This window comes from Primulina huaijiensis, unplaced genomic scaffold (genome assembly GCF_012295235.1).
Source record: "Primulina huaijiensis isolate GDHJ02 unplaced genomic scaffold, ASM1229523v2 scaffold23545_ERROPOS1600000+, whole genome shotgun sequence".
NCBI classification, from domain to species: Eukaryota; Viridiplantae; Streptophyta; class Magnoliopsida; order Lamiales; family Gesneriaceae; genus Primulina; species Primulina huaijiensis.
The window spans coordinates 12,626-32,424 of record NW_027355809.1 but is presented as its reverse complement, the minus strand read 5'-3'; the positions used below and the strand labels follow the sequence as shown (position 1 = coordinate 32,424).

Genomic DNA, 19,799 nt, shown 5'->3' with positions numbered 1-19,799 from the left:
TAGCCAATTTTTTTTTAAATATACTTCTAAACCTTTATTAGTTAAAATTTTACAGGATGAGAACATCGATTAAGAAAACCCGGCCTTTAAACTCAAATTTTAATTTTACACGTCTTATATTTTTATGATCTGTAATTTTTAAATTTCAATTTTAATCTTTATACATTTAGTGTATTTTTTGTTAAAATTACTTTTTAGCTAAAAAAAATGTAATTTTAATTTTTTTAAAAAATTATTAAAAATAAAAAAATATTCAACTTCAAATTTGATTTTTTATTTTTAAAATTCAAGTTTATTTTTTATCATATATAAAAAAATTATTTATAAAAAATGGACTATACACTGTAATATATATATATATATATATTTAAAATTCGTTTAAAATTTTATGTTTATTTTACTTTAATGAAAACCAAATGCAAGATAAGTTATATTAATTTATATTAAATAAATAAGAGGAAAAATCAGAACGGTTTCCAATTTCTTTGTTAATAACTAAGTAACACCACCTGCAAATCTAGTTTCCATCGCTCGTTTGGCTTCCCTTCCACATCTCGTTCGCACTTCACTAACCTCGCATTCTTCTTCGGAATTCACTAAATTAACAGCGTGTGACTCCATTATTGGTTTTCACGCGTTTACAGTGATTATGTTGTATGTATTATGACCATATAATTGTTTTTTTTTTCTTTTTTTTTTTGTTTAGTGTGTGTGGATGGCTTCATCACTACTTAGCTCTCTTGCCTCTTCTGCTCCCCTCTACCTGCAAGATCATGTTAAGGTATAAATTGTATTCTGATGAAATTGGATTGCTAGAATACTGTTCAAATCTGTCTCTATAATCCCATCCCGTCGATATTATTTAGCAGGCAAATGTGAGTCTTAGAACTTCCAAACGGATCAGTATCTTATCTGGGAAAGATTTTACCAACGCAAAGGTGTGTTGACCTTTACACACCATGTCATTCTTGATTATATTTACTCTTTTCTTAATTCCATCGAAGATTTTATCTGTGATTTGATTTATAGTATTTGATTGATTTACTCTTGGGTGGCGTATCTGCTCTATATATGCGTGGGAATCGAGTGGGTAACGTAATTTTTATAGGCTAGGTGCACCGAAAGGATACTTTCTTTAAAGACATTAATTCCTCCTACCTAGGTGTAAATGGTTCACGAGTAATTAACCTTCCAAGGTACAAACCTATAATCTCATAAATCCGAAAGTTACACTCTTTCAAATTTCAATGGAGCATGAAATCAACGATTTTGAGCAAAATATGAATATAAGGATGAAGGCTTTTGTTTCAGATTGTATTTTCGGTTGTTTCGTGCTTTTCTCAGTTGCTGATAGTTTAAAGATGCGGCACCTATTCATTCGAAATTAACACCTAATCATTCAAAATTTGAATGATTTCAATTTGTTGTGCCTAACCGTTGGAAACGGTTATTAACCTTTTCGGCACTCTTTTTCTCTTTTATTTTTTATTTATTTCATATTATGTGTGTGTATATGAATATATATGCACACAAAAATTATATGTACATACAAAAAATATATGTAACAGTAACAGCAGAAATTTCATGCATCGAAGCATACCCCTTTCTATCCACGTCTCACTCTCTTATGTTATATTTATAACAGTGTTTCAGCCGGACAAGCATGACTATTGCTTTTTATGCTTCCCGATTCAACAACATAACAATGGCTCCTCCTGATCCCATTCTTGGAGTTTCTGAAGCATTCAGAGCAGACTCAAATGAAATGAAGCTTAACCTTGGAGTGGGAGCCTATCGCACTGAAGAACTTCAACCATATGTGCTTAATGTTGTCAAGAAAGTAAGCTCTTTTGATATTTTGCTACATAAAGTTGTTGCAATCAATGTTTTAACATACGTTTGATCACAAAAAATACTTTTTTGACTACAAATTTTTTAATACATTTCTGTAGGCTGAAACCCTCATGCTTGAAAGGGGTGAAAACAAGGAGGTATTTGATATGTTAAACAGAGATTCTTAAGCAGCATTATCTTCAGCATTCTAGATCACTCACAATCATAAAAATCACCATGCAGTACTTACCAATTGAAGGTTTGGCTGCATTCAACAAGGTTACAGCAGAATTGTTGTTTGGATCAGATAATACTGTGATTCAGCAACAAAGAGTATGTGAGATGCAGTTTTGTTCTCTATCTGAAGAATTATTATCTCTCTAAAATTATTTGAGTTGGTTTAAGAACTTGATTTATATGTGGATCTCTTTGCTCGGCACAGGTTGCAACTGTTCAGGGTCTTTCAGGAACTGGATCACTGCGGCTTGCTGCAGCTTTCATAGAGCGATATTTTCCTGGTTCCAAAGTTTTGATATCGTCTCCAACTTGGGGTATTTGTTACCACGCTCTTGAACTTGTCTGAAAAATATACAGGCATTTGCAGCCTAACTAATGTTTCTTTGAAGGGAACCACAAGAATATTTTCAACGATGCTCGAGTTTCCTGGTCCGAGTATCGCTATTACAACCCTAAAACTGTTGGATTGGATTTTGATGGGATGTTATCTGACATAAAGGTTATATTGCCGCATCTCTGCTCCTATTGCAATCGTGTGTTCTCTATAACTTTGTTGATCTCTAGTGTCTTCGTGTAACATAGTTCTCTGTAGATTTACCATGTGAATCCATCCCTTTTTGGTCTTTGTAACTTATTTTTTGTGAAACTTGTCCTAGAAATTTGTTGAATTCCATCTAGTGTTTTAACATAAACCAGTGAAGTGCTTAGTCCCAGGTGTGTTTCAGCCACATCAGCCACATATTGTCTTTTCCTTCGCAAAATTGGATCTTTTAGACATTATTGCTTCCCTTATTTATCAGTGACTGCCTTGACTGCTGGAAAATTTATAAATTACAGCACGGTGAACTAAATTCTTACCTCAATGGTACATAAAATACTATTTCATGATTGCTGATTTCATAAAGCTCTGCTCTGTTGTAATATCGACTACATGCTATTGTTTACTTCATTTTCTGATGAGCCAAATAAAAGTTTATGAAGTCGATGCTTTTTTGCTGTTGGGAATGCATGTGACAGCTGCAGAAAATATAACATGTCAGACAGAGTTCTAGGCCAAAACAATTTGATCATCGGGCCAAAACAAATTGGGCCTATAAAGTCAGCATTATCAAGGGTATTCTTCAAGGATGAGGAAGAGCTATATGGAAAGGGAAATAAAACATAAAGGGAGAGTGATAAATATTATTCATTTTGTGAGAGTGAGGTCACTAGTTGGGGAAAATAGAGCATCACTTTGTACAGAGGATCACCTGTGGGATAGATGTTTTCATTTTTACGCAATTACATTTTAGTTTCCTTCTTTCTATCTTTCCTTCTCCAATAATTCGGTAGTAATTTATGGTTGCAACATACATATTCTCATCCAATTATGTTTAATGAAACCGCATATTTTTAGGCAGCTTCAGAAGGATCTTTTGTGCTACTTCATGGCTGTGCGCACAACCCAACTGGCATTGATCCCACCCCAGAACAGTGGGAAAGAATTGCTGATGTCATTCAAGAAAAGAACCACATTCCATTCTTTGATGTTGCCTACCAGGTAATCTACTTTCGCGAGGTTCGCATGAATTTTTTTTTCAGTGATGAGAAATTAGAGTCATATTAATTCTGTGCTCATCTCTTTCATTTGATGGGGACTCCAAATCAGGGATAATGAATATATAAAAGGAATTTTAAAATGACGTATATACATCAGATGAAATCCTGGTTAAAGTCAAAATTGGTGCATTTATTTGTTATGATATGAATATAGGGTTTTGCAAGTGGAAGCCTTGACAAAGACGCGTCATCAGTGAGAATGTTTTCTGCACGTGGCATGGAGCTTCTGGTCGCTCAATCTTACAGTAAAAATTTGGGACTTTATGCTGAAAGAGTTGGAGCAATCAATATTACATGTTCATCATCAGATGTAGCGACAAGGTACAATTAAGGGGATTGTTTTTCTTCTTTATGGTTATCTCAGATTCATGTTTTGGTTCTATAAACAGAGTTGGTGTTTGTGTTGGTATTGATGTGAAAACCGCAGATCTATTATAGAAAAGAACTTAGCAGAGATTTAATTCTTAGCCAGTAGAATTCTAACAAATCAAAGAATGAAACTAATATTTGTATTATTTGAATAAAACTTTGGAACTAGTTGCATTTGAATATAACTTCGGAAATAGTTGCATGTCTGTCTCGTAACTTTGAAAATAATTGTTGTCACGTAAACAAAAGAAACTAATAGAAATGGAGTAAATTCAAGATACTTAATACTACTGAAACAAAGATCTGTATTTTTTTCAAAAAACATGTGCACTCAAAGTATATATTATTAGTTTTCTGAATCACCGCATTGTGCTCAAGATATGTTGCAAGGAAAGTAGCAAATTATTAATCCATGTTTAATACTTGGAGTGAAACCTGTTAGCATTGTCTCACTAAATACGTTTTAGTATCGAAATAAGCATTTAACTTAAGTTTCAGTAATCATGTAAAAACATTAATTGCGTTGATGTGGGATAGAGTGATGATATATACAATATCACCATTGAAGAAGATTCCACACCTTAAAGTTGAAAAATATTACTCTCGGTATTACAAGTTGAAGGGCTAATACAAAAAATGTTGAGTGCCTGGTTTTGGATGTTGGTGCAGAGTAAAGAGCCAATTGAAACGACTTGCAAGGCCAATGTACTCAAATCCTCCCATACACGGAGCCAAGATTGTGGCTAATATTGTGGGAAATCCCGAGCTCTTTGGCGAATGGAAACAAGAAATGGAAATGATGGCCGGAAGGATAAAGAGTGTGAGACAGAAATTGTTTGACAGTATGTGTGCGAAGGATGACAGCGGGAAGGACTGGTCTTTTATCCTGAAACAGATTGGCATGTTCTCATTTACAGGATTGAACACAGCTCAGGTACCGTATTGATGGATCTTAATGTTTTTTATGGTTGACCTGGTACTGATTGTATTCACTTTTTCGGACAGAGTGAGAACATGATCAACAAGTGGCATGTTTACATGACCAAGGACGGAAGAATTTCCTTAGCTGGTTTATCATCAGCCAAGTGTGAATACCTTGCAGATGCCATAATCGATTCGTGCCACAATGTTAGCTAATTTGATCATCAATCTTAAATAAATACTTGGGCCAAGGAGTTTTGGTGATATGGTGGGTATTTTCGGAAAATAAGCATATCTTGTTCTATGGTTGCAGTTATTAGCAGAGGAGTCCTTTAAGAGATCAAATCCAGCGGAAGGTCTTAGGAGACTTTTTTGCATGATTTGAAGAATTCCAGTTTATTACACATACTTGCAAGAAATAGTTTGGACTAGAAAAGACAATGACTTGTTATAATCCATACAAATATAATGAACTCATTTGAAATGACGTATATAATACAAAAATACATATTTTATAACATAACAAAATTATAAATGTTAGGTTTGAATATATAACATTACACAAATATAATCATAAATGTGAAAAACGGGGTGAGAGGATAAATTTTTAAAGTGTGAATATAATTCCGCTGGTTATTATCAATTTTTTGAATCAATGTTCTCGCTTGGCCATTAACCGAGTCTTACGTAATGCACCATGCATCGATTGTACCAAATAACGAGAATATTATATTCTGCAAAATATCTATTTTTCTTTTTGGAATTAAAAAACCAAATATTCCAAGAGTCGTTTGCCACATGATTGATATATTCCTTAACTATGGTCTGAGAATAAATCACAAGACACGACGACAACCATCCAACGCAGAACCAACTAAAAATGGCACGTGTTACTACTTAAATTATAATTCACATAAGTGTAAGTTGTCTACAAGTAATATATTTCGTAAGTACGAGATCGATCAACATATAGATTATTTTAAGTTTAAATTTATTATTTTATAAATTACCAAATGCAAGAATAAAGTTTACAAATTATAAATTTTGTCAAGACTCAATGATTTATTCTTGGTTTATGTAATATTGTTTAACTAAAAGTAAAACAAAGGAAACCACCATAATTAATAGTTCCAAGAAAAGGAAAATTAAATATTTAAACATATACATAATATAATATAGTTCCCAATATAAGAAATACCAAATTAACCGATATTTTATATATGGTACCTATGATTATATATATAATTGTATAAATATAAAATTACATAAAATAAATGTTAAATTAAATCATTATATTTCATTTAGAACAACCGGCGGAGCCACGCTATTGCCTAAATGAAATATATGATTTAATAAATTAGTTGCGGTAAAGTAAAAGTTATTTAGGAAAAGTAAAAGTTAGATGCGAGAAATTAAAAGTTAGTTGCAATAAAGTAAATGTTAGATTGTTAGATGTTAGTATCATAATATTTCATTTAGAACAACCGGCAGAGCCACGCTATCGTCTAAATGAAATATATGATATAATCATATGTATTTATATATATATAATAACAATAATAATAATTGATGAAATATTTATTGTATCAAAATTAAAAAAAAAAATCAAGATAACCACTTCAATGGTATCTATTATCAGAATTTCTTCATGCACATAAGCATTAACTCGATTATAAAAAACAGTTTCAGACAGATTTTCAGGTAAAGCGTTCACATCAGGAACATTCTGCACATTTCCAGAATCATGACTTGGACCAAGTAAATGCTCCACTTTGTTTGGAGCAGTGGAAGGTTCATGAATAGGCAAAGTAACAGATAAACATGGAAATTCAAACTAATTGAAAACAACATCCCTACTGATTAACATTTTAAAACCAAGTTGGCACCTTAACCACAATCTATAATCCTTAACCCCATCAGGATAGCCAAGAAAAACACATTTCACATACCTAGGTTCAAGTTTGTCATTTTTCTGATGCACAAAAGCAGAACAACCAAAAACTTTCAAGTTTGCAAAATTAATTTGCGTACTAGACCACTGATTCTGGACATTTACATTTCAAAGGCACATAAGGAGACTTATTTATCAAATAAGCAGCAGTTCAAAAAGCTTCACCCCAGAAATTTTTTGACAGACCAGATTCAAGACCATTATCGGTTCTTAGAATTTTAATTTTCTTATCTGTTTGATTTTCAATCAAGGTTTTCAAGTTTTTAAAATTTTCAAACACATCAGATTTGTTTTTCATTAAAAACACCCAAACATTTTTCTTGAAAAATCATCAATAGTAGGAAAAAAATATCGATTCCCTTCATGTGTGGGCACACTAGCAGGACCCCAAACATCAGCATGCAAATCCTCATGTATTTCAAAAGTGACAAATTGTTTGAGAATAGGGGAATTGGAAAACTCCACTTTAGATTGTTTACCAAGAACACATGAATCACAAAATGACATGCAAGACAATGTCACTACCAAAATAACCATCTTTGTGCAAAATTTGAAGACCTTTAGAACTCATGTGATTTAATATTTTATGCCACAAATCAGTTTTGTCACTTAAGACAGCGTTCACAAAATTTTGCATACAAGATTCAGATTCAGCATAGCAAACATACAAGTTTTTCTTTTTAGACGCTTTGAAAATCACCAAAGATCCTTTCATAATTTTCGTAACCTCATTTCCCCATCTACCACGTAAACCGTCATCTTCTAATGCAACACAAAAAATCAAATTATGACATAAATCGGGAACATGCCTCACATTTTTCAAAGTTAATACATAACCAGAATCAAATTTCAGTGATACATTACTAAGACCAGCAACTTGACACAATTTTTCATTTGCAATAACTGGTTGTGTGTCAATTTCGATCAATTAAAATTGTTAGTAGTGCGGAAACAAACTGAAGGATAGATTGAATATTTTTGAATAAAGTATCGATAACACAATTAATAAAATGATGAATACAATGATTTTTATGACTATTCGGTGACTTCAACTGCTCCTACGTCACCCCTTCTATCGAAAGGATATGAATTCAGTAAAAGACGTTGATTGATTACAAAGAATTGTAATAGACCACTTCAGTTGGACTTATACAACAACAAGATGAAACTCTTAGTTTTCTTCTAATCACTTACCAGTTGTTAAATGAATAGCTCTAATGAATAGCCTGAATGTTACGAATAAATCAATGAGATAAGAGCTAAATGTTGCGATTTTGTAAGTTGAATAAATTCGAGAGTGAATCGCAACTGACTGATTTGCTCTTGATGTAGATGTACGTAAATGTTCGTTAACTGTGAATCATTCTTCTTCAACTGAATTCATCAGCTATATATAGTCTTTGATTCCAACGGTCACATTGAATGCATTAAATGATTAATATCTGTTGAATCGTCTTTTAGTCCATGTAGATGAATTTTTGTAAGGACCGTGTATCGTATTATCGTAAATCATATCTTGATTATCGATAATTCATGAGATTGTTATGTTATTAGAGAAGATGTGGTTTGATAATGAACAATTATAGTAGTAATTGAATTGTGTTTGAAGAATATGCTAAACCGCAATAGAAAAGTGACACATGTTTCGGTTTTTAGCATAATGATATGAGTATTAGTCTAAATAAAATGAAACCAATTTCATTAAAAAGCTAATACATAGTATTAGAACTTTCATGTTTTGAGTTTTGTCCAAATCCATTTGGAAATAGGGACAAAATCATCCTGAAATGTATCGTTAGCTTTGAAGTTTTCGCACTGACACATTTTGGGAGAATGAGTATAACTTTCACGTTCGCGTTCGATATCCAAGTTGAGTGAGGTCAATGGCAAATGAAAGCCAAGACATAGATCTACAACTTTCATGTTGACCACTTTTATTAATTCAAAACTTAAAATTTCGGACAGAACATGGCGCGCTAGGGCGCCATTGTTTAACTGCCCCAGCACATCATTATCAAGGTTTGTGGACAGAACCTGGCACGCTAGGGCGCAAGCACTTGACCGCCCTAGCATGCACATCAATACATAATGACGATAAGAATGAAATCAGCGATAAGTTTTCTTCATTTCCTCTGAATTTCGAAAGAAAAACGAAGACATTGAGTTCTAATATCCGAATCGTCGGTAAAACGTTGTCAGAACGTGAAACAAAATATATATTTGGAATCCTCGCGTCGAGAGCGTTCTTTTGAGGTAATTTTCTTCTCGATTCAAAACTTTTATTTCTTGAATTGCTGGAATAGCATGTATTTGAATTTGATTTCGATATATGCGCTAGAATAACCGACAATAAACTAATTTTCAAAGTCGGAATTGAATTATGTTATGATTTCAATTTGATACGAAATTTCAAAATTTCAAAGGATTTTTGGAACTTGAATTGTTGATTTTAAATAAATTAATTGATTGAAATGAATATGTTGATGATGTAGATAGATTTTCTGTACTGAAATATTAAAGCTACATTGACCGGAGAAGAAGAATTGAGGTATGTTGCGACCAAGTAACATATGGCAGATATTTGTGTCATATGATATATGTTTGATTGATTTGACTAAGATTATGTGTCTATATGCCTTACTTGTTGAGTTGATGTGGCATACATGACATTCATGATTTGATATCGATGTATAACATAAATATTTTGTTAACACACATCATTTTATTCATACATCGATACATGACATGCACGTTGAGCTATGATCCTTGGATACCTTTATATCGTTGGATTTGATTCTGGGGTTTATGAACATGATGCTATGTTTGACATTTTGTGGCCCTTAAAACATAGTCATTCGTGGCCTCGATGATTGATAGATTGACATTTGAGATTTGATGGCGCTTTGTCGACACTATCATACGATTATCCTTTATACTTGATTGAGGCCGGTGTGCCAGCTTGAGCTTTGATTTGATAGCGATTTGATTGGTTCTGATATATTCTCAGTGGATGTGCATTTGACCTGATATCTTCACGACATACATGCATTGCATATTATATATCATTTTGTAGATACGTGTTGTATATATTATGGTTGTTCCATACGAAGCTTTTGCTCACCCTCAATGGAGGGCTGTTGTTGTCTTTGTGTGTGGACAATGACAGGTATTTCAGGCTATCAGGAGACTGGAGATGGTACTTCTGGAGGGAGTCATATCTGAGTTGAGTTTTTGTGGTTTATCCCAGTGTATATTTGTATATATATACCAGGACATGTCCCGAGGATATGAGCGTTGTATATAGTTGATTTTGATTATGTGTGGGCATATTAGATGACGTGATATGTTTAGACGAGACTTAATTATATACTATTTTGAGTATTATAATTAAAGTTGACACGCTTTGGGCTCATTGTAAAGAAAAATTTTACTCGTTTTCCGTTGTAATTAATTAAACCTAATCAAATTGCATTGTAATAACAACTAGGAATTAAGGGCCCCACAATTTTTTTGACAGAGGTACGATGTATCAGACTGTTCTGATTTAGTACGGACTGTCAGTTTGTCAGCTGAGATTCAAATTGCAATTGATGAGGTGTCTAACTGATCAAGAGTCAATTAGTCGACTGATAAATTTAGCTGAACTACATCAGTTATAACTGATGTTTTTTTAGTTTGAACATTCCCGTTCAGTTAGGTTATTTCATTTCAGTTTTGAGAAATCTTCAGTTCTGATATTCAATATGTTTAACGATCTTCGAATCATCTTTTTTTTCGACTTATTTATACTTATAAGAACTTTAGTCTATTTAATTCAGTTCTTAATCCATTTCAGTATGATAATTCTTCTTTAGTTTATAGATCAGTTACAAACTCTCAGTTGCGTCAGTTCAGTTTGGTTCTTCTGTTCAGTTAACCATCAGTTTGTCAAACTCTGAAACTTATAATTTCTAATAAGGGCCAAGGGGATTATGATCGACTAAGGGTGGGGGATTCCAGATCTGGGATTGACTTGTACAGAACAGGTCGGACTTGGCTCGAATCGAAGGAAACATTGCTGGCGTCATGAGGAAAGGGATGGGTGGGGAGGAAATTGGTGATGGGACATGAATGGGAGCAATACAGGAGCTGGATGGGGTAAGAAATGTTAAGGAGTGAAGGGGCGAGGTTGATGGAGTGCTAACGACGCTAGAAACTGGAGGAAATTCTGACGACGTTTTTTTTTTGCCAAAAATGGCGAATTTTCGATCAGGGATATGGAGGAGGGGGAGGGGGGAAAACAACCTCGAAATGACTTGATTTTTGGATATGTTGTTTGTCTTGAGAAGGCGGTTCCGGTGGTATATCGGGCCGGCTGAGAACCGGCGGCAACGGGTGTAGCAACTATAGGCGATTTTTTTTTACTATTTTGGGTAAATGTTTTGTCTCATATTTTCTTGATGTTTGGATTTTGGGGTTTAGGGTTGAAGATTTAAAAAAAAATAAATAAAGACATAAAAATCATATTAATAAATCAATCTAGGGTAGCAAATATACGAAGAAGTACTAAACCTTATGAAAAAGTAAAACTCGCAGAAAATCTATATAGAGAGTAGCGGCCCAAAATACGTCAAAAAGATCAAGTCAAAATATAGAAGCTTTGAAATAGGCACAAATATCAAGTAGAAGCACACAACCCGAGCCATCTATCCTGTATAACCCAATATGTCAAATAAGGCCTGAATATGTGATCTATAAAAAGTTGTACGAAATCCGAAAAATCCCAACCCCAAACGTGTATGTAGCTCCATGGAAGAGTGTCATTGGTAAATAGCAAAAGGAGCTGCCAAAACACTCGGCAATAGTAGCTAAGAGACGGCGGGCAAGGATAAGCCTGCAGTAAACGCCCGCATGAAACTAGATGAGAACCAAAACTTGATACCAACTGAGAAGGTATCGGAATCCATCCCACGTGAGAACGAAGAATCTGAATGGAAATATGGGAATCGTTATCAAACCAAGAAGGAAAAAGTCTAAGGTCGGAACAAATAATGAGACCCCTTTAAACCGCCCAAAGTTCTGCACGGACAATCGACCGGATTCTGATGAACTCACTAAAAGAAAGCACAATATGGCCAGAAGAATCATGAACAACGTCTCCCATAGTCAAATCACCAGGGTTGCCTCTCGAGCTCCCATCTACGTTAAGCTTAAAGCACACAGACGACGGTCTTAACCAAAGAACGATCTCCGTCTTATGAACCCTACGAAAACCAACAGAGATACCCAATGAACTCGTTGCCTGAAAGACACCCAACCAGTGCTTAGGCTCGACAATGGATGCAACATGAGCGAGACCCGAGTTGGACAAAGTTGAGACTTCACAGTCTTCCCTAGAATATGTCAAAATGGGTCGACCTGTTCTGTTTTAAAATAGGTTAATTGCATGTACTACTCTTACGAAATCACGAAATTACTAAAAACACTCCATCAAAAACAAATGATCTATAGCTTCCCACATTTTCAAATTTTGAGCATACACGTTCTTGTCCGTATATATTTGTTTTCAGGGTACATGTGTTTAACATTTGAAAATTCAAATATAAATATTATAAAAAAACATAAAACACCAAACGAAAATTAAATACATTTTAAAACCAATGAGGCACGTTTCACGCTTTTGCAAGAAGTCTTAAGTTTGACTTTTCCAAAAAAGGCTTTTCTCGGAAATCATAAATTTTACATAAAAGGTTATATGTATTTTTTGGGTATTCACAAAGTTGACAATTTCCAAATTGGTTTTGCAAACATGTGGCCTACATACCAAAAATAATTCCCATTTGTTGGTTAATACATATGAAAGAGTAAGATTTCAATTTTCAATGCACCGATACTTTCAATTAATTGTAATGTTAAGACTAGAGAAATTCAGTCATTTAAATTCGAGATAAACTGAGTTAAATTTACTTGATTGATGTATCATATAATGATTGTCTATCATAAAAATAAAAAATATATTAAAAACTGAATGTATCGTTTTGACAAGTTAAATTTTTTTTTTGACAAGTTAATTAATAATTTATAATATCATGTTTAATTTATTACTCTATTGACATATTCAAGTAAATAAAAAATCGAGCTTATTTTATTTATTTTTGAAATAAATAATGCTTGAGAAAAATTTAACATTTTTTCTTGGTGGGTTTGCTTCCAACGGGTTGAGTTGTTTCTGTTGCTACTGCGATTCACCTGCTTCTCATAATAATGATAATAACATCCGATGGAAAAAGAGTCCATATCAGAGTATCAGACCCGCTACAGTTACAGGGAATATTAGTAATACTAATGATATCATTGGCAGGAATCGTATCAATTTAAATAATAATAATAGCAAATCTGTGAGGGGAACGAGGATGATCAGTTGGATCTCCATGTCCCCTCCATATTTATATCGAAGTTTCACACGCACCACCTACCACCGTCTCTCTTTCAATCGGCCATGGATTCGATGCAGGTGCGCCACGTTGAGTCTATGACCGCTCTCCCCTCTAAAGCTATCAAGATCTCACAATTGAATGCTCTCATCCTCGGCGAGGCGCTTGCTTTTGAAGAGGATCATCTAATCATCCCCAGCCACGATTTCTCTGCGCAGACTCATGTCTCTTCCCCCGGCCAGGTATTCTTCAAGTCATTTTGATCTTTGCTTCATGCCTCCCTCCTTTTTTTTAATCGTGCTGAGGTGGTGCTGCAGTAACTGGAGATTTATAGAAAGTCTATTGAGGACCCTGCTGGATTGTGGTCCGACTTTGCATTCCATTTTTATTGGAAACAAAAATGGGAACAATTTGTCTACTCGGAGAATGTCGACATTCAAAAGGGTTCTATCAACATTGGAGTCATTTAGATATTCACTTCCCTCCTTTCTTTTCGCTTTTCGTTGCACTTCTCCTAAACTTATAAAATGTTTAACTTTTATTTTTGGGATAAGTGGTTCCAGAGTGGGATTACCAACATCTGCTACAATTGTTTAGATGCAAACATCGCAACAGGAGATGGTGAAAAAATTGCAATCTTTTGGGAACGAAACGAACCTTGAGTTGACGCCACTTTGACTTACAAACAACTCCTGTAGAGAGTTTATAAGGTCACTTTATCGTTACTTTGCTCGTCGACTCTCATAGTTTATGCTATAAATCGCTATAAAAGTGTTGTTCATATAATAATTGTGTTTTTATCCCTTGCTTTGCATCATAACAGCTTGCAAATTACTTGAAAGATATTGGCATCCAAAAGGGTGATGCTGTTTTGATTTATCTGCCTATATCATGGAATTGCCTATCGCCATGCTTGTTTGTGCGCGAATAGGGGCTGTTCACTCGGTACTGTACTACAATATGTTGGTTATATCTTCATTTTTTGGGCGAGTCATCCATTCCTGAAAAATTTTAAGTTGATGTGCTGGCTTGTTCAGGTTGTGTTTGCTTGATTTTTCTCGGAGTCTCTTTCCCAGAGGATCAATGATTGCAAACCAAAGATTGTAATAACCTACCATGCTGTTCGGAGAAGATCCAAGACCATTTATCTAAAAAGACATAGTCGATGCTGCGGTAGAAGAATCTACCAGCAATGGTACTGTTATTATTTATCTAATGGATGATGCCTTTCCAAGTTCTGGAATTTTTGGTTTGATAAATAAAATGCAATGTTTTTTTTTATCATAGTTCCACATCAGTGGGTTTTCACTTTTTTTTAACACTTTTTTGGAGGTGATCTGCAACTCTAAGTTCTTGGATTGCTGGTGAAAAAATTCCAGCATATGCAATTTACCAGATTTTTCTTAAATGTAGAGCTCATTTCATGACATTCATTTAACTTTGGAAATGACTTGAGTTTTAAAATTGTGGTGGGGAGCTGGGAAGATGGTGGGTTCCTTGACCTTTTGTGCCAAGTGGAATGTAACGAAATTAGTTTAATATGATGAGAGTACGAGACATGTTGGTGACTGATCCTGATTGCGTTTTTCTACTCTCTTTTGTGAAATGTGAGCGCATTTTTTATTTCCCCTCCTCATCTCCCAGGTTGTGTGAAGGTGGAGAACTACTGGACAGGATATATTATCAAAGTAAGTGATTTAACATATATTGTGTACCCTATAATCTTCCTGCGTAAAATTCCAACTAACTTATCCGGATTTGAAATATACATGTTAGCATGTGTTATTTATTTGGGTTTAATATCTTGTTATATTAAACGAATAATATTTATTTAGTTTATATCATTCGATTAATATTATGAAAAAATGCTAACATATATTACTTTTATAAATTTTAATCAGTGTTCACTATTAGAACTTTTTAACAATATCAATGTACACAATAATGCTTTCGTATTTACCACTAGATCGTGAGTTTATATGCTAGAAAAACAATATAGTATAATAATATGTTATTATATTCTGATATTAAAATTCTCAATTTGGAGGAACGTGTTGGTATTGGTGTATTTAATATGTAAAAGACCACCCTAAATATTTTTTTTTTCTTTTAGAAAAAAAAATGAATCTTAATTTCGTTGTAGGTTTAGGTAGGCTTGGTTCGGTACAGTATACCATTTTTTCAAATAATATCGTATATCGTACCGAAAAATGAATATCGGTATACCGAAATTTCGATTTGACATAAATTTCATAACGTTCTCACCAAAAAACTTCGGTATATCGAAATTTCGGTACGGTATCGGTATAAACTTCGGTATATTGAAATTCTTTTAAAAAAAATTGTGTTATTATCATCACGAAAGAGCTAAAAAGCCCAACATAAAAAATAAGAATTGAAAGAGTAAGTGAGTCTAACAATATTATATTATAATTTTAAAATATATTTAAAAAATTCGACGAAATACCAAAATTTTTTAAATTCTATATCGATACCAAAAAGTTTGGTACGAGATCTGTACCAAAATATTCAGTATACCTTTAAATTTGATACATTCGTTATTTTACGATACGATTAGTGCGATATATCGGAACGATCAGTATTTTTTCTCATCGTACGTTTAGGAAGTATATTAATAGTGTGGTGATGATTATAGCAGAGATCGTGCTTTTCGGTGATCAATCTGACTTATTATCACTGCCTGGGATTGTGTCGAATCCGATGGCCATTTGGCATCCACACCATTATTAATTTATTTTATACATAGAACCCTCCCATCATTTCATCAACACCTGACGAACCCTATACTTATTTATCATTTCCAACTAGGCCCAATCATTCATTTCCATAATGCAACCACCGTCGATTTAAGCACGTATACTACTAATACAACATTACCATCTCTATGCCAATTTATTTGCAAACCAAACACAATTTAAAAATACATGAATCAATCCAGTCTAGTCTTGTCATTTCAAACCATGCTATGTTCCAGGTCCCTGTTACTTTACCTTGTTGACATCTTTATGTTGGATATCGGTTTCTTGTGCTCAAACGCGGCGAAAGTTTTAAAATTTTTATTTGATTTTGACAATCAAAATATTTGTTTGAGCACTCGTATGGTTTTAATAAATATAAACATCCATAGGGTGTTAAAATTTATACTTTTAGTGAATTAATTCACTCGACTCTAACTATTCTGGTATAGGCGGATGTAGCGTTTGATGAATTTTCTACGAACTTTCTTTGAGAATTCTTTTCTTTTATCTTCAAATCAGGTCCACGACTAGAAGATTAGTTCTCTTCCAAATAGCACTTTTATATTTGGAAGAAGTTTCAACGTTGAATATCAATAATTCGAGAGACGGCTCAATATTTTTTTTCAAAAAGAGTGGCCAAAATTTTGGAGAGGAGAAGGGAGGTTTATTCGAAATTGTGGTGTCATGTGGAGGCTAGGGTTTAAGTCTCCTACTTAAATAAAACCTTCATGACCTAATTACTATAATACAACATTTGGGCATCTTAATTAATATTAATGAGCTTGATTAATTAATTAGACTAGTCCAACTAGTTTAATCAATTAATCAAAGTCCATTAAGAATTTTAATTTTTTAGTATGTTGAACTTGTACTCCTACAAACCCATTAAACATACTTCTCACTATATTTAAATTAATATTTAATAAACTCAACTTTTGAGTTTAGTAATTTAAATCTCCAAATCTTATAAATTCAACTCTTTGAATTTATTCTCTTCAAATTTTATAAATTCAACTTCTTGAATTTACTATATCATAAATTCCACTACTTGAATTTATTTTCTCAAAATTTAATTATCATAAATTCAACTCCTTGAATTTACTATATCATAATTTTATATAAATTCAACTGCTTGAATTTTTTCTCTCAACGGGAATAAAATGATCAAGTGCTTGTGTGACCCTCAATGGTTCAGGGATACAACTAGCCGTGGGTTCACAACTCTTTGTGATTCATGATATAATCTTTTATTTGGGCTTAGGGTTTAGGGTTTAGGGTTTTTTTTTTCCGGAAAACACCGCCGGATGCGGGGGTGGGGGTTAGGCAGACCCCTATCTGTATATATTCACAAAATAAACAGTCACAAAATACAGAATAAAAACCTAAAAGAGGAGGTGGAAAAAACCAAAACCTCCTCAAAAAGGCTAGAGCAGTATAAACGAAAAAGCAAAGCAGACTAGGGAAGTAAATACAACAGCAAAACTAACCCTAGACTACGACTAAAGAGCGCCAAAAACTAAACAAAGACAAGCAGCGCTAAGGACCACATGCTGAATAAGACTAAATGATAGCTGCAAGATGAAAACAGACGCCATGCAGAAACTCTCATCCCATAGCTATCACCCTGATAAATCCAATCAGTCAAAACGAAACGAATCTGAGATGAGATCTGACTAAAGTAGCCATCACCCTGATAACTCCAATCTGTCAAAAACAGGGGTCTGCCAACTGTACAATAACCCATGAACAAAATCCTGTCCGGCTGGAAAGTCACTTTGCAAATGCAGTCAAAACACAAAATGGAGACCTCGAGCCAGCCCAAGTCAAAAACCCGAATGTGAATAGAACCCTGAAGCAACAAGCAGCGAGGAGATTGCTTCCAGGGGTACAAACACACACCACAAAAGTATAGATCCTGTAAAACTCGCCGTGAATGGAGCGATGTAAAAGCCTGACGAAAACCCCCTCCAGGGAATATGAGAGGACCAAAGAAAAGCACCAAGAGTGTGAGTGCAAGAGCCCACCCAATCCCGACAAGACCAAACATGTAGTGTGCGAGTGTCTGAGCCCACTCACACCGGACTGGCAAAACAGGGGAAAGGAGAAACCCCCTAAATAACAGTACCTGCAAAGAAAAAATATACATATACATATAGAAAGATAGAAGAAATAGATCCAAGTGAATGGAGGGGCTGCAAACAGCTAAGAACATCTAGATCTCAGGTAGGGGAGTCCGGAGGTATCCGAACGAACAAGTATGGAAATGTGTATAGGGAGGGAAGGACCTAACTCTATGGTAAAGTGCCCAAGGGTATGGGCCCTCGCCGCCAACGCATCCGCCACCGAATTACCCTCCCGGAATATATGCAAAATATGAACAGACCGCCCCCTCAAAAGGACCAGAATCCTGGATATAATATGATCAAGACCCCAGTAACATCGACGGGAACGAATGAGCTGAATAGAAGTCAGAGAATCAAGCTCGATCCAAAGAGGGAAAAAAGAATGATCAGAACAAAGGAGAAGACCCCTCCAAACCGCCCAAAGCTCAGCTCGGAGAGAAGACCCAGCTCCAATGAACTCGCTGAATGAGAGCACAACCCTCCCTGAATCATCCCGAACAACGCCACCAGCAGCAGAATCCCCGGATACACCACGCGAGCTCCCATCCACATTAAGCTTGAAGCACCCAGACGGCGGCCGCAGCCAGCGAACAATCGCCGTCCTATGAAATCTGTGGACAACAACCAAAATACCCATCGATCTCGCCACATGAAACACACCCAGCCAATGTCTGGGCTTGACAGTACGAGCAGAGTGGGCGAGCCGAAGGTAAGACAAAATCTGGTATTTCACCGTCTCCCCAGAGACATGGAGATGACGGTGCTTAGCATCATTCCGCGCAGTCCAGAGGAACCACAGAACGATGCAGGGGAGAAACTCCCGCACATGGCCCCCTGGAAACAGACCAATTCCCTCTTCCATGCACTGAAGAACAAACTGAAATCCTCAGTGTCGAGAATACGGACCCGAAAAACGGCGCCAAAAAAACGCCACACAGACCGAGCAACCGGGCTGCGAAGGAATATGTGTGTGAATGTCTCATACATATCACAACACTGACATCTCGAAGCTAACGCAAAACCCCGGTGCTGGAGCACCTCATCAACTGGGAGCCACTGATGCCAGAATCACCAGAGGAAGAACGACATGGTAGGCCTCAACCAGCTCCCCCAACACGGGCGGAAGATATCAGAATACGGAGCACGCTGACGAATCAACTCCCAAGCAGATCTCGTTGAAAAAGCACCATCAGAGCTATGGATCCAGCGTGCACGATTAGGCTCTCCCAAAAGAACAGGAATCAAAACAATCTCCTCGGCAACTGAAGGAGCAACTACCGTACAAAGGCGATCAAAATCCCAGGACCCCTCAGACAAAAAATGAGATACCCGGACAGCACGGCCCCCACGAACCACACACTGGGAGGACAAAGGAACTTCCCCAAACCAAGTGTCATCCCAAAAGGATACATCTCCAAGACCAACGCGCCAGCGAATGCCAGGCTCCGCACGAGGGCGAATCCTAAGGAGACGACGCCAAATGGGGGATATAGAACCACGGGCGGGAACACACGCAGGAGCATCCAGCCGACAATATTTCCGAAAAAGGAAGCTCGCCCAAAGAGAGGAGCCCTGGCGAAATCGGAACCATAAT

At 35.4% G+C, this 19,799-nt stretch overlaps 1 protein-coding gene and 1 long non-coding RNA gene across 7 annotated transcripts; both read left to right on the top strand.

Annotated features, from left to right (window-relative positions):
* Positions 1 to 480: 480 nt before the first annotated feature.
* Positions 481 to 5,443, top strand: LOC140967048 (aspartate aminotransferase, chloroplastic). 3 transcript variants are annotated; one of them, XM_073427398.1, is made up of 12 exons: positions 481 to 609; positions 707 to 781; positions 870 to 938; positions 1,646 to 1,840; positions 1,953 to 1,991; positions 2,077 to 2,166; positions 2,276 to 2,384; positions 2,460 to 2,569; positions 3,467 to 3,610; positions 3,824 to 3,990; positions 4,708 to 4,972; positions 5,044 to 5,443. In XM_073427398.1, exons 2-12 carry the CDS (start codon positions 716 to 718, stop codon positions 5,173 to 5,175), a joined length of 1,386 nt encoding a protein of 461 aa, XP_073283499.1. In that variant the 5' UTR covers positions 481 to 609; positions 707 to 715; the 3' UTR covers positions 5,176 to 5,443. The 3 variants fall into 3 exon arrangements, with proteins under 3 accessions (XP_073283499.1, XP_073283498.1, XP_073283500.1); XM_073427397.1 differs by having other exon boundaries at positions 867 to 938; XM_073427399.1 differs by lacking the exon at positions 870 to 938.
* A 7,781-nt stretch (positions 5,444 to 13,224) lies between these two features.
* LOC140967067 (uncharacterized) lies at positions 13,225 to 15,093 on the top strand. 4 transcript variants are annotated; one of them, XR_012173493.1, is made up of 6 exons: positions 13,225 to 13,565; positions 13,641 to 13,784; positions 13,878 to 14,033; positions 14,147 to 14,268; positions 14,361 to 14,518; positions 14,611 to 15,093. It is a non-coding gene; the product is annotated as an uncharacterized lncRNA (long non-coding RNA). The 4 variants fall into 4 exon arrangements; XR_012173491.1 differs by having other exon boundaries at positions 13,641 to 14,033; positions 14,968 to 15,093; XR_012173490.1 differs by having other exon boundaries at positions 13,641 to 14,033.
* The last annotated feature ends 4,706 nt before the right edge of the window (positions 15,094 to 19,799 follow it).

Coding starts and splice junctions, on each gene's coding strand:
- LOC140967048 (XM_073427397.1), top strand. CDS start 716: ATGGCTTCATCACTACTTAGCTCTCTTGCCTCTTCTGCTCCCCTCTAC. Junction 3,611..3,823: donor TCTTTGATGTTGCCTACCAG/GTAATCTACTTT, acceptor ATATGAATATAG/GGTTTTGCAAGTGGAAGCCT. Junction 4,973..5,043: donor CAGGATTGAACACAGCTCAG/GTACCGTATTGA, acceptor TTTTTCGGACAG/AGTGAGAACATGATCAACAA.